This window comes from Salmo salar, chromosome ssa12 (assembly GCF_905237065.1).
Source record: "Salmo salar chromosome ssa12, Ssal_v3.1, whole genome shotgun sequence".
NCBI classification, from domain to species: domain Eukaryota; kingdom Metazoa; phylum Chordata; class Actinopteri; order Salmoniformes; family Salmonidae; genus Salmo; species Salmo salar.
This window is the reverse complement of record NC_059453.1, coordinates 25405493-25419601: the sequence shown is the minus strand read 5'-3', so window position 1 is coordinate 25419601 and position 14109 is coordinate 25405493. Positions and strand designations below refer to the sequence as shown.

Sequence of the window (14109 nt, the reverse complement as noted above, 5' to 3'; positions counted from 1 at the left end):
CCTGTCTCCTGGTAGCGCCTCCATGCTCTGGACACTACGCTGACAGACACAGCAAACCTTCTTGCCACAGCTCGCATTGATGTGCCATCCTGGATGAGCTGCACTACCTGAGCCACTTGTGTGGGTTGTAGACTCTGTCTCATGCTACCACTAGAGTGAAAGCACCGCCAGCATTCAAAAGTGACCAAAACATCAGCCAGGAAGCATAGGAACTGAGAAGTGGTCTGTGGTCACCACCTGCAGAACCACTCCTTTATTGGGGGTGTCTTGCTAATTGCTTATAATTTCCACCTGTTGTCTATTCCATTTGCACAACAGCATGTGAAATGTATTGTCAATCAGTGTTGCTTCCTAAGTGAACAGTTTGATTTCACAGAAGTGTGATTGACTTGGAGTTACATTGTGTTGTTTAAGTGTTCCCTTTATTTTTTGGAGCAGTATAGTATTTTACAAGGCGCGCCTCAAAATATGTTAATGAGCCAGAAACAACAATACCATGCACCCACTAGTGGTGAAAAGGTTTTTGACGCTCCAAAGATACGGTATTCTCTGGGGTGGAATTACAGTACCATTCGATATACAGCAGTTTTCCCACAATGCACCATAATTTACAGTATGCTGCAGTAAAACGTTTGAGTTTTTTACTGTTGATAATATCTAAAATGACGGTATAATTATAGTGCAGAGAGAGAGAGAAAGTAGTGGCACACTTCACACGCACTGTAACAATGAGTACGTTTACATGCACACTAATAATTCGATATTACACATGATTATGGCAGTAGGCCAAGTATGGCAATAGTCATGTAAACACTTTAGTCTGTTTATCTTAATCGGCATAAGGTCAACATCTAAGCATGCGCCAAATAAAACACCTAGTTTGCTGAGAAATCTTTGGAATTATTAGGAATGTAAACACCTTACTCGGTGTTCCAGCGGTGTGTTTGATCTGCGCAGGTACCAGCACCGGTAGGACAAGCCTTCCTCTTAAACGCAAGTGAAGGGAGTTCGGAAAAAGTGAAAGTATGCATCTTAGAGATAGTTTTCACATACAAACTTTACATGTCCGAACTCAGAAACAAATAGGCTTCACAAAAATACCATGGTCGCTGTGGTAGAAAGTTCAATTTGACAGGATTTTTTTTTCTGCATTTATTTAAAGGAGAAGTTTACCCAAACTCAAGAAACTCTGAAGTGATTCCATACATTGAAACTAGTTCATTGTAGTTTGTCCTCTCCCCCTTCTCTCACTGTAGTGTTATACTGAAACAACTGCAAAAATGGGTCACATAACTCCTGACGTTGCTGGATGCAAGCTCTGCGACTTTGCCATTTTTTAAACTTTCAATATCAGTTGAAAGATATTGTGACTAACTGTAATTTTCACAACATTCATGAGCCAATGACATACGTAGGTACGTTGGAAATCTACACAAAAATCTTTTCCATATATAGTGAATTCTGAATTCAGAAATCTGTGAAATGTTGTTTTATTGAAAGCCTCTGGCCGAATTAGCTATTTTGGTCAAAAGTACTACCGGTTTGAGTCAAGAAATGTTTACTTATTCACCTAAGTTCCTCCTTATTGTCCCATCAGGTAGCCTGATTTCAGATGTGTCCATGGAAACTGGATTATTAGGAAAATCGTTGTTCTTGCAAAGCATGTAAACAGTTTAAAAACTATTATATTAATCTGACTATGCACAATAATAAAATCAAAATTGCATTATTGTATTATTGTGTGCATGTAACCGTACTCAATATGTCTTTCTCGTAGAATAGATTGACAGCACAGCATTGTTGAAGGAGCAGCAGGTAGCTTAGCGATTAAGAGCGTTGGGACAGTAACCGAAAGGTCGCTTGGTCGAATCCCCGAGCCGACTAGGTGAAAAATCGATCGATGTGCCCTTGAGCAAGGCACTTAGCCCTAATTGCTCCTGTAAGTCACTCTGGATAAGAGTGTCTGCTAAATGACTAGAATATAAAAATGTATTGCTTTTTCTTTCTTTTTTTCCTTTTTACACCACTTCATTGAAACATCAGCAATAAAAAATATACTGGTATTGCCGAATCCCTTTAAGGAGCTTTGATCACTCTCTCAAACGTCAGGGAAAGTGACAGTGGGCCCAAAGTGCCACCTACTGGTACAACTGACACATGACTGGTACATATAGATCACAGATCCCCAGTCAAGGATAATCATTTTTTGTATATTTTTGTCAGCAGGTGAAAAATATGTACTGACTAAAACTAAAAGCAATACAAGTAATGCAAAAAATATTTACCTCTAAGCTATTAGCTGTCCTCTTCAATAATGTTAACTAAGTTACAAATACAAGATTTTCATATGATACAAAAATGTAAACATCATAGCACAATATTTCTACAAGCAAGAAATATGAGTTGGCCATAATAAATCGTTTCTAAAAATGAAAATAGAAATTGTTATAAACTCGAATTTGATTGGCTGCTGTACAGAAATGACGATTCTCTAAGAATCCGCATACACCGCTGAGAACCGACGAAACTACAATTTGTCCTTTGGGAGGACCAATCAGAATGCCAGATATTGTGCGGTCCACGTTTCTTTATTTTGCCCGTACATGCGCACTTCATTTCGAAAATGGCGGCTGTGCAAGATGGTCAGCTCAATCTGGAGGTCGAAAAAGACATAAAAACAGAAATAACAAACGATGGGTCTGGAAATATCAATGTAAACTCTTCGTCACCCGGTTCTACGTCTTCGGGCGGTAAATCGAAATCTCCTGCGGGATCGGGTGAAGATCAACAGACACTGCTCGCGGTGCTGCAATTTCTCAAGAGGAATAAATTGACCGAGTCGGTTGACATTTTGCGGCGAGAAGCGGGCTTATCTGCAGATGCAGATGATTCCCCGGTATCCGAGTCGGCGGGAGCTGGATCGGGTGGCGTCCCAAATGTCAGTGCTGATGGGGGGGATGCCAACTCTCTCCTCAGCCGAGTGTCAATCGCCACCCCCGTCGCACCCCCGGTCACCGCTCCCCCAAAAGGTCTCGTGCGATCACATTCAAAAGTCATGCATATTGTTTTATTTTCCTTGTTAGCTAGCTACCCAGCTAAGATTCCAAACGCATGATTATAACTTGCATTATTCACAAGGGCATGTAATGCAATTGATTTGTTATTGCCAGTTGGCTTGCTGTTGAATGAATGAGACACGAGAGAGCTTGACAGGCAGTCCTGAAACTGCTGTTTTTGTTCCTCATACTGTTGCTGGTAGATGTATGAAAACAGTTATTGTGATAAGACCATAGCCGCGGGAAGTAGGGGTGCTGAGTGTTTGCAGCACCTCCTGAAAAAACAGAATAATAAAAAAAAAAGTAATATTTTTGGAAAAAAAATATTTTCACAAAAGTAGTGCACTTGGCCTTTACCAGTATAAGCGGACTGATATAGAGGTCTGTTACCGTGAAGCACTTTTTTTTTTCCTCCAGCATCTCTGCTTTGGCAAAAAAGGTAGTTGTATATTAAGAACAGTATCTTGCAGAATTCAATAGTTGCAATTGTTAGAGTTGTTGCCCTGTCCCTGTGATTGTCATTCTAATGTAATCCAGAAAGAACAAAAAATATTAAAACCCTGTCCTCAAATATAAATGTTTGAGGACAGCTCAAACATTTATATTTGAGGACAGGGTTTTAATATTTTTCTAGACCAAATAAAATAGAAAAAACACAATTGACCATCCTTACAAACCACTTAATGTAAATGTACATTACTGTATTGTACATAGGCTGGTCATCTAGGTTAGTACCGGTAGACTTTCCATCACCATGAAGAAAAACAACGTATAATACAGTAATTGAGTACATTGAGACATCAAGTGGTTTCTGATGATGTGGCTCAGTTGGTAGAGCATGGCGCTTGCAATGCTCGGATTGTGGGTTGGATTCCCATGGGGGGCCAGTATGAAAATGTATGCATCACTACAGTAAGTTGCTCTGGATAAGAACGTCTACTAAAATGGAAAAGCAATGAATAGACCATTTTCACTTTTCACAAAGAAATAAGTTGTATTTCAAGAAACTGGAAAACGTATATCAAGCAACTATTTTTATGTTCCACAAGTTAACTGTTTTGTACAGATACTTATCAGACTCTGGTTACAAATGCAGGTAAACACTCAAATACATTTAGCTTCTGTTTTCACACAAGTAGTCCACTGGGTGTTTACTAGTCACAGCACCCCAACCCCCAAACTACTATGGATATGACCAATAGTTATATTACTATTAGTTAGCTCCTCTAATATATTCATTCTTCTAACAACTACCACTGTGCTTTTACAGTGGTGGCAGCATCAGGTGGGGAAGACCAACCAGACGTCAACGTTGTCTTGTCGGCCTATAGCCAGCAGGGGGACCCTGTCCTCTACCCACTCTACTATAACGGCCTGAAGAAGTTTATTGAGTCTGTCCTGGACTGCCACAGAGCGGAACTCTCCCAGGTCTTCTACCCACTGTTTGTCCACATGTACCTGGAGCTGGTCTACAACAACCACGAGAATGAGGCTAAACAGTTTTTTGAAAAGTAAGTGTTGTGGACTGGTAGTGTTGTTGCTCCCTTGTAGTGTCTCCAAAGTTCCTGCCTGTCAAGTCTTTATTGATTTTAGGTCCAACTGGTGTATTTATTTGTCAGGGACTTTTATGAGTTCCACAATCAAATGGAAAACAACCTGTTGTATTTGTAACTGCCTAACTTAGTGTACTGTTACACTATGCATGCGTTACTTAGTCAGATCCACTGACTCTTCTCCCTGCTGTCTCTCCCTACCCCAGGTTCAGCGGTGACCAGGAGTGTTACTATGAGGAGGACCTCCGCATCCTCTCGAGCATGTCCAAGAAGGAACATATGAAGGGAAACGAGACCATGCTGGACTTTAGGACCAGCAAGTTTGTCCTCCGCATCTCCCGAGACTCCTACCAGGTAAGTAGCCTTGGTGGGCCAGCAACTTCAAAATCCCAGCACCGACTGGGAGAGAAATGTCAAGGTCTCTGTGGCAATTGACAATAACATATCATATGTTATCTTACCAGCTGCTGAAGAGGCACCTGCAGGAACGTCAGAACAACCAGATCTGGAATATTATACAGGAACATCTCTATATTGATATCTTTGACGGGATGCCTCGGAGTAAAAGTCAGATTGATGCCATGTCGGGCAGTCTGGCGGGGGAGGGCAAGAGAGATGCCAACAAAGCCAAGGTGGGTGGGGGTGTGTGTGTGTGTGGGGGGGGGGTTCAGTGTGAGTGATGCTGAAGCAAAAATCTGTAATGGCTGGTTTGTTTTAAAGTGATAGTGTTATCAATGTAGGCGTGAGAAAGCCAGTGATCAATACTTTTTCATTTTAGATATGCATTACTGTATTTGTTGATTTGAGAGAATACAACTATCTGTACTGACTACACTTACTGTACCGCTACTGTGCAGGTGTTCTATGGTCTTCTGAAGGAGCCAGAGATCGAGGTACCTCTGGATGATGAGGATGAGGAGGCAGAGAACGAGGAGGGCAAACCCAAGAAGAAGAAACCGAAGAAGGACAGCATGGGCTCCAAGAGCAAGAAACAGGACCCCAACGCACCACAACAAACTAGGTACTTCACCACTGACATACATTTCTTTAGTTAGGGGTTGTTTTCCTTACACCACACACCCTAGCGAACCGTTTTGCTAGGGAAAATGAAAATGTTTATTTCTTATTGGACCAGTCCAGGTAGTCCCTGTTTCAGTCAGTTTTCATTTGGTGCCTAATGAACACGGCCCAGATTTCCTTATGTTTCAGAAACCACGAACAACATTTGTACTCTATTCTGCACTACAGTTAGCCAAGAAGCTTGTTAGCATTTGCAGTTTCACCCCATTGAAACAACTGTTACTGCCTGACTATGACTTATGAATGATGTATAAATTGACCGTGTTAATTTTTAATATGCAAGAATCCCCCTCCCCGAGCTGAAGGACTCTGACAAGCTGGACAAGATCATGAACATGAAGGAGGCCACTAAGAAGATCCGTCTGGGCCCAGACAACCTACCCTCCATCTGTTTCTACTCCTTCCTCAACGCTTACCAGGTCAGCCATGCTTGGATATGGATTTTGAATGTTTGAATGACAACTTTATTAGTATTCAAGTATAACTTGATTTCAATGTTGACAAAACCTTATTCATTTTTTTTGTGATGAACTCAGTGTTATCAACGTGAAGCGTCTAAAGCATCACTATTTAATATTGTGAATAAAACTTTTATTCACAGTATTACCTCAAAACAATGCGGTAACATGCAGTATTCTGTCTTGACCTTTGACCTGTAGGGTCTGACAGCGGTGGACTTCACAGATGACTCCAGTCTGATCGCGGGGGGCTTCGCTGACTCCACCGTTAGGGTGTGGAGCGTCACACCCAAGAAACTACGCCGGGTCAAATCTGCAGCAGGTAAATGACAGTGGTGACCACAGAGATAATATACAATACATCATACACACATCGAAACACATGTTATGACCAAGGCTGAAAGTAGCATTCCACAAGCCATCTATAACCATTGTTGAACTTGAGATCATAAGCTTGCACATATATTGCTAGTAACCATGACTTTAAATCTGCTCCCCCTCTCTCTCTCGTCTCCCTGTAGACCTGAGTAATATTGATAAAGAGTCTGATGACGTGTTGGAGAGGATCATGGATGAGAAGACGGCCAGTGAGTCTAAGATCCTGTACGGACACAGTGGACCAGTATACGGCATCAGCTTCAGCCCTGACAGGTAAGATGTTATAAAGTGATCATTGGGGGGGGACACTTTCCCAAACTCAGATTAAACCTGGTCCCTATGAAGAATGAAGACTATGAAGAATGCTCAATGGAGAATGTCTAAGGTAGGGTTGTCAAAATGATTTTGCCATGGGGGCCGCTGTTAAGTTCATATTTTAGTAGCCCCGTAATAACAGAAATATAGGGATATCACTCAGTCAAGAGTGCGCCTGTGTAGGGAGTCTTGTGGTTGCAAGAAGTATGAAACTGGAAACAAAGTGTACTACAAACGACCTAGCCTAGAGTGGAATGGCTACCTTGTAGTGTGTTCATACGGTATAGTAAACTTTGTTCAACTGGAACCTTGTCGTTGTCATTTCGTGTTAACATTGGTAGCAGAGGATGGCTAATAACTACAATGTGCCACCTCGCTTCGACGAGAAGAGGTCGTACGAAAGTTGGAACTTGGAATCTGAACTTGGAATCTGGACACGGGTTACTAATCTGGACGCGAAAAAGCAAGCACTTGCGGTGGTATTATCGCTCGAGGGAAGAGCGAGAGATACAGCACTGGAAATATCCGTTGAGGATTTGAACAAGGATGATGGTATGGGAACTTTGATCAGAGCACTGGATTCTGTATTTCTTGAAGAAGAGAAAAGGCGCCAACAAGTCACGTTCAAGACAACCAGAAGAGGGCGCCACTTCCCGGCACAAATCCACTGGACAAATATGGAAGGAGATCAAAATGTGCTATTTGTCAAAGCACTTACCATTGGGTTAAAGACTGTCCTCATAAAAATGAACAAGTTAAACTAAGAGGAAAAGGTAAACAGAGAGAGAGCAGTGTAACATTACACTGTTTTCAAATGAATCTGCTTCTGATACTGAGAGTTTTATAGTTGAATCCTTAGGATCTGCTGTGATTGATACTGCATGTACACGGACAGTGTGTGGTGCAAAATGGCTTGATGGCTATGTCAGTGAACTAAATATGAAAGAAGTACAAAATATGATTGACACACCAAGCAACAGAGCGTTCAAATTTGGAGATGGGAGAACTGTCCATTCTACCAAGAGAGTCAAGGTACCAGTAAACATTGGTCAGACTAAGTGTCACATTGAAACTGAGGTGGTCCCTGCAGATGTCCCCTTACTATTAAGCAAAGCGTCCCTCAAGAAGGCAGGGGCTGTACTAGACATAAAAAATGACAAGGCAGTGATGTTTAAACAACCAGCGACCCTTGAACTTACTACCTCAGGCCACTATTGTGTAAACATTTTAGACAAAGACATCACACAGAGTCCATGTAAAAATGAGATTCTGACGGACACAGAGCACATGGAGATTCTGACAGTCACAGAGAACATGAACACAAAAGGAAAAACACAAAGTATTGTTAAAGCTTCACAAACAGTTAGGACATGCTACAGTTGACAGACTTCAGAAGTTACTCAGCAGTTCAGGGAATAATGATGATGAGAAGTACGAAACTGGAGACAAAGTGTACTACAAACGAGTTGACTGTCAAGAGTGGAAAGGACCGGGAGTAGTCATTGGCCAAGATGGTGTGGTGATATTTGTGAGGCACGGAGGCATCATTGCCAGGGTGCATCACTCAAGATTGCGGAAAGTAAATGATCAACAAGATAGAGGGGCTGTTGCTGAGAATCAGTCTCCTAATGAAAATGACAAAAAGGACACAGTAACAGACACAAACCTACCAGATGTCGCATCCAATGATATGGACACTGAAACTGACACAGGAAATGAAGCAGAGACCTTCAACCATGCCACAGATAATACTGTTGAGCGTTCAAATGAGGAAAACATTCAACAACAGCCACGTGTTAAGAGAACATGGTTGTTCCAATCAGAAAACTGGACAAACTGTTAAATACATGGACAGAGAAAGTGGTATTCCACATACAGCAACCGTCATTGGACGAGCAGGAAAAGCCAAAGGAAAACACCAGAACAGGTACAACTTGCAGTACTCTGAACCAGCTACACTTTCTGGTACAACAGGGTCAGCTGACCTGTCACTTGTAGATAATCTCAGAATTGAACCAATTCTGAAAATTGAGAAAAACAGAATGACATTCAAAATGATGTACTTGAAACAAAGGACGTGTCATTTGACTCAGCTAAGCTAGATGAGCTCAGTAATTGGAGGAAAAATTGAAAAAAAATGTGTCTCAACAAGGTGGGTGTGTACACTTAAAGAATCCTTAACTGGAATAGTGCCTAAAGCACGTCTAGTGGCTAGAGGTTTAGAGGAGCTGGCTGCTAAACAACTCCCAAAAGACTCACCGACATGCGCCTCAGACTCACTCAGATTGCTGATGTCAGTGATCTGCCAGAAAAAATGGAAACTTAATTCCATAGACATCAAATCTGCATTTTTGCAGGGAACAGAGCTGTCAAGGGACATTCACATCCGACCTCCGCCTGAAGCTAAAAGCGAAGAACAATGTGGAAACTAAAAAAGTGTGTGTATGGACTGGCAGATGCATCACTCTACTGGTACAACAAAGTCAAGGCAACAATGCTGAATACAGGTGGAAAAATGTCACAAGTGGATCCTGCAGTCTTCTATTGGCTTGATCAAGACTGCAATGTGACTGGAGTACTTGCCTGTCATGTTGATGACTTTATCTGGGGTGGCTCACAGACCTTTGCTACAACTGTGATTCCACACCTCAAAGCTGTTTTCCAGGTCGGCCGTGAGGAGCATGATGATTTTTGTTATGTTGGCATAGAGTTTATTACAGTTGATGGAACAATACTGATGCAACAGGAGAGCTATATCAAGAATCTTCAACCCATTCACATGGATTCTTCAAGAGCCATACAAAGGAGTTCCCTTCTCTGTGGAATTGAAGTTGATCAATTGAGGTCAAAGATAGGACAAATTTTATGGGTTGCTAGACAGAGTAGACCTGATGTAATGTTTGATGGTTGCAACTTGGCATCTAACACAAAACACGTCCCTGTACAAACCATTCATGAGGCAAACAAAGTTGTTCGTAAACCGAAATCACAACAAGTGACTAAAGTTTCAGCATGTTGGAAAAGATTACTCTGAAACTAGTTGTCTTCGGTGATGCTTCGCTAGGGAACCTTACAGATGGAGGCACACAAGGTGGACATCTAATCGTGTTAATGGGTGAAGGAGGAAGATTCTCACCTATCTGTTGGCAGTCAAAAAGGATCAGAAGGGTTGTCCGAAGCACACTTCCTGGAGAAACACTTGCTCTTGCGGATGGAATTGACAATGCTATCTTTCTTGTAACTCTGTTCTCAGAGCTTACCACTGGTGAGGCAAAACGGCACATTCTACCTTTTAGTTTGTGTCACTGACAACTACTCATTAGTTGATGCTGGGAAGTCAACCAAGTCTGTCACAGAGAAAAGACTTCGTCTTGAGATTAGCAGCATCAAGGAACTTATTCAAGCACAGAGAATCCAGCGGATTCTGTGGTCGACCACAAAGGAACAGCTTGCTGACTGTCTGACTGAAAAAGGAGCATCCGGTCTTGTGCTCCTACAGGCTCTCAGTAATGGAAAGTGGCAGCTTGAGTAATACAAATAAAAACTGTCACACAACCCATTTGTATACATTTGTTAACGGAATTTTTATGCTCCCTGACTGTCTAGTGATTATTAGCAAGCTGGACAGTCAAGAAACAACAGTTTTTATTTGACACCCCTGGTCTAAGGGCTTTTTAGTCCAGGACTATGCTTAATCTGTGTCTGGAAAACTGGACCTGGGTGTATCATGTAGTGTGGGGTATTGGACTAATGTTAAAGAGGAGGCAAGGATACATTAGTTTGAATTAATTGTTAACTTCATAGAGATTTAAAACACAAGAGTTAGTGTCTTTTCTTGTGTTCTTATTTCTATGGTTAACTTCAATTCTCCTCTAATCATGTATTTTAGGAACTACCTGTTGTCCAGTTCTGAGGATGGTACGGTCAGACTGTGGAGTCTGCAGACGTTCACCTGTCTGGTGGGGTATAAAGGACACAACTACCCTGTCTGGGACACTCAGTTCTCACCCTATGGTTACTACTTTATCTCTGGGGGACATGACCGAGTCGCTCGGTAAGAACCTTTATTAAAACCTAATGTTACATTTGTTTCAATGCAATTGATGAATGGCATTCTTTGGGCCTGTTTCCTGGACACATTGAGCCTTGTCCTGGACTTAAAAGGATGTACAATAGAAATCCTCTATTGAAAGGGCTTTCAAGGCTTAATTTATGTCTAGAGAAAAAGCCTGACTGTAATTTGGTTTTGTTTACCTGATGGGTCACAAGAAAACAGCCACTGGTCTTTTGAGGTTTTGGTTTGTCTTCTTCCGCAGTCTGTGGGCGACTGACCACTACCAGCCCCTGCGTATGTTCGCTGGTCACCTGGCTGACATCACGTGCACCCGCTTCCACCCCAACTCCAACTACGTGGCCACAGGTTCAGCTGACCGTACCATCCGCCTCTGGGACGTCCTGACTGGAAACTGTGTCCGCATCCTCACGGGTCACAAGGTACGACGAGTTCAAGGTCGTAGGGCACCTGGTGATCTGTTCTCTCCCAATAGAATGTGTATAGGATGGTTTGGTGTTCAAGGTCAAAATGGGAGACTACACATTGAAAGGGAGGAGGAACAACCTGAATTCATTTTTTTCCACAACCCTGAGTAACATGTCCTTTTGTACAAATGTATATATGATTTAAAAAAACTTGTTGCATACTGTACACAAGAGTAGTGTGTGTGATGTTACTGAACCTCTATATCAAAAAACCGGTTTGGTTCCCAGGGCCCTGTTCATTCCCTGGCCTTCTCCCCCAATGGGAAGTTCATGGCCTCGGGAGCAACTGATGGGAGGGTTCTACTGTGGGATGTTGGTCACGGCCTGATGGTCGGAGAGCTGAAGGGACATACTGACACCATCTACGCCCTCAAGTTCAGCAGGGACGGAGAGATACTAGCCTCAGGTTGGTGTCCCTTTTAGTCAAACTGGCATGTAATAGCCTTTTCATACTACTGAGCCCTTTGTGCTGGCCTGGTCATGCACCCACCATACTTGAAAGGACCATGTGAAAAGAAAATATCTGAGCAAGCACAGTATGTTTTAGGGGGATATTGGGTCTACAAGGAATCTATGCTTGTAGTTTACCACTTATATAATCTTTTCCAGGCTCAATGGATAACACTGTTAAACTGTGGGATACACTGAAGGCCTTTGATGATGTGGAGCTGGATGACTTCACCGCGGCAACAGGTCACATCCATCTACCAGAGAACTCCCAGGAGCTGTTGCTAGGCACCTACATGACCAAGTCTACCCCTGTCATTCACCTGCACTTCACCCGCAGGAACCTACTGCTGGCTGCAGGGGCCTACAACCCATGAGGACATTCAGAGAACCCCCTGCTAAAAACAAAAACTAGGGTTGTGTGAGATGAGATTTGTATCCAACCACAGTGGATCAAATCAAAATGCCCAACCAGTTGAATCGGCTAAATGAAGTTTGTCTACTGTGATGCAGACCTAAGGACCATGGTTGTTCCAAAAGCTGCAGCACCATCGATCTGATTGAGCCCACCCAGCCTAAAATGGCTCTGGGGTGAAACTGCCCTAGATACAGATCCAGGATAAGCTTGTCCACAAATCTTAATCCTTAGTGGGGAAATGCAAAACTGACCCAGAACCAGTGTCTAGGTGCAATGTCACCCTACTCCCCTAAAAAGAGTGCCATTACTAGCCTAAAGATACCATGTTTTTTTTCACTGCCACAAACACAGCTTTATTTGGCTGTCATGCTGTATAGTCTTTTATAGCGGTGCATATTGTGTAAATAAAAACACTTTTTTAATGACTTGGTGGGTTAAATTTTACATTGTTTTTATTGTTAATAACACGATGATACCAAATAATATGGCCTTATTTCTTACAAGCACATCCAGCTGCCACAACTTCCGACCACTATATTACAGAACAGTCAGGACACCTGTGGGGAAACAAGAACACATGGGAAATATACAGTTAGCTTTCCACCAGGCAGAAACCCATGTACTGGCCAAACAAAGACTCCTGATTAGTCAAATACACATTTCTGAATAAATCAGTGCAGTCTTAAAATTATAAAACATTTAATTTGCAGGACAAAATGGGTACAAGAAACTGACGGTATCCTATGCAATACACTCACATCACTTTGCCGTGACAGCTGCCTGTTTCTTGGGCTTCAACTTGAAGAAGAGGGCGATGGTGGCTATGCTTGCATATGTGAGCAAAACACACTGTGGACAGAATAGCACATGTGACCTTTCTAAGAATGTCAAATGGTTGTACACCATCTTGCACAGTTGATTGAAACAATCACAACTCCGCATGCCAGCATTTAATTCATGCATGAACTTACGTTCCTCCTGCCTGTGATTGTGTATGCGTTGAAGTACTTGGCAAAACCAGTAAACTGGTGACTGGTTCCTGCGTCGTGTCCGCCCATGTTGGATAGTAGCTGGTCCCGAGAGAAATAGATTATTCAGTCAATGACAATGCATTGACAATAGGAGGATTACAGAGGGCAAGTAAAAAGTAATGCCAACCACTGAAATTATGGATAGGCCTATTTCTAACACCCGTGTGCAAGTAGTTAATATCAGTACTTATTGTACTGGGGAAAAAATGATTACTCAAGACAACTTGCCTGTCAAACATTGAAGCCCAGTAGCCCTTGTTGACAAGCCTGAAGGCCTGCAAGCCAGACAGCTTCTTTCCACCACAGTGGAAACAAACGGGCTAACGTAACGTTAGCTAGTTACAGTAATTATATAACGTAATTGTGTGGTACCATTCAACCCGAAGCGGACTGCTATATTTGTGTGGGTATTGCTTGTTTGTTAGCTGGTTCACTTTCATTCAAAAACAGTAGCCGGCCAGGCAGTAGCTAGCTACATACCGCTAGAGGTTAACGTCAGCAAACAATTTGGCTTGTCTTGAGCTACCTCGCTAACGTCAGCAAGATTAGTTGGTACTGACAAACAACTAAACGGGCATTTTAGAGACACCATAAGCAACCGCGTCCTGGACAACGCTGTTATAAGACGTATGGAAGTAAATAAAGCTAGATGTATATATTAATTGTCACTATTCTTACCTTCGACACACGACCCTTGTGCACTGAATTGAACAAGTGCCCTTCAACGAGAGAGGCCGAAACGCTAAAAGTATCAGGAAATCCCGCCTACTCTCTACAGCGCATGTTCAGTAGTTAGTTTTTACTGAACCAATGTGTGTGGACGAAGCTAACGTC

General features: G+C 42.4%; 2 protein-coding genes across 3 annotated transcripts; one reads left to right on the top strand and one right to left on the bottom strand.

Annotated features, from left to right (window-relative positions):
• Window positions 1-2601: 2601 nt before the first annotated feature.
• On the top strand, window positions 2602-12669 carry LOC106564630 (transcription initiation factor TFIID subunit 5). The gene is made up of 12 exons (XM_014130798.2): window positions 2602-3029; window positions 4327-4567; window positions 4816-4963; window positions 5074-5241; window positions 5467-5630; window positions 5973-6108; window positions 6349-6469; window positions 6669-6798; window positions 10730-10894; window positions 11157-11334; window positions 11608-11785; window positions 11989-12669. Exons 1-12 carry the CDS (start codon window positions 2624-2626, stop codon window positions 12201-12203), a joined length of 2250 nt encoding a protein of 749 aa, XP_013986273.2. The 5' UTR covers window positions 2602-2623; the 3' UTR covers window positions 12204-12669.
• A 9-nt stretch (window positions 12670-12678) lies between these two features.
• On the bottom strand, window positions 12679-14096 carry LOC106593380 (ATP synthase membrane subunit K, mitochondrial). 2 transcript variants are annotated; one of them, XM_014184717.2, is made up of 4 exons: window positions 13954-14096; window positions 13216-13314; window positions 13003-13093; window positions 12679-12801 (listed from the first exon to the last, which is right to left on the bottom strand). In XM_014184717.2, exons 2-3 carry the CDS (start codon window positions 13300-13302, stop codon window positions 13004-13006), a joined length of 177 nt encoding a protein of 58 aa, XP_014040192.2. In that variant the 5' UTR covers window positions 13303-13314; window positions 13954-14096; the 3' UTR covers window positions 12679-12801; window position 13003. The 2 variants fall into 2 exon arrangements, with proteins under 2 accessions (XP_014040192.2, XP_045547125.1); XM_045691169.1 differs by lacking the exon at window positions 13954-14096 and adding an exon at window positions 13504-13896.
• Window positions 14097-14109: the final 13 nt, after the last annotated feature.

Excerpts from the sequence above, each read along its gene's own strand:
- LOC106593380 (XM_014184717.2), bottom strand. The coding sequence starts at position 13,302 with ATGGGCGGACACGACGCAGGAACCAGTCACCAGTTTACTGGTTTTGCC. Across the intron at positions 13,094-13,215 it reads CAATCACAGGCAGGAGGAAC|TGTGTTTTGCTCACATATGC; the intron begins GTAAGTTCATGC and ends TTCTGTCCACAG.
- LOC106564630 (XM_014130798.2), top strand. The coding sequence starts at position 2,624 with ATGGCGGCTGTGCAAGATGGTCAGCTCAATCTGGAGGTCGAAAAAGAC. Across the intron at positions 4,964-5,073 it reads TCTCCCGAGACTCCTACCAG|CTGCTGAAGAGGCACCTGCA; the intron begins GTAAGTAGCCTT and ends TTATCTTACCAG. Across the intron at positions 5,631-5,972 it reads AACGCACCACAACAAACTAG|AATCCCCCTCCCCGAGCTGA; the intron begins GTACTTCACCAC and ends TTAATATGCAAG.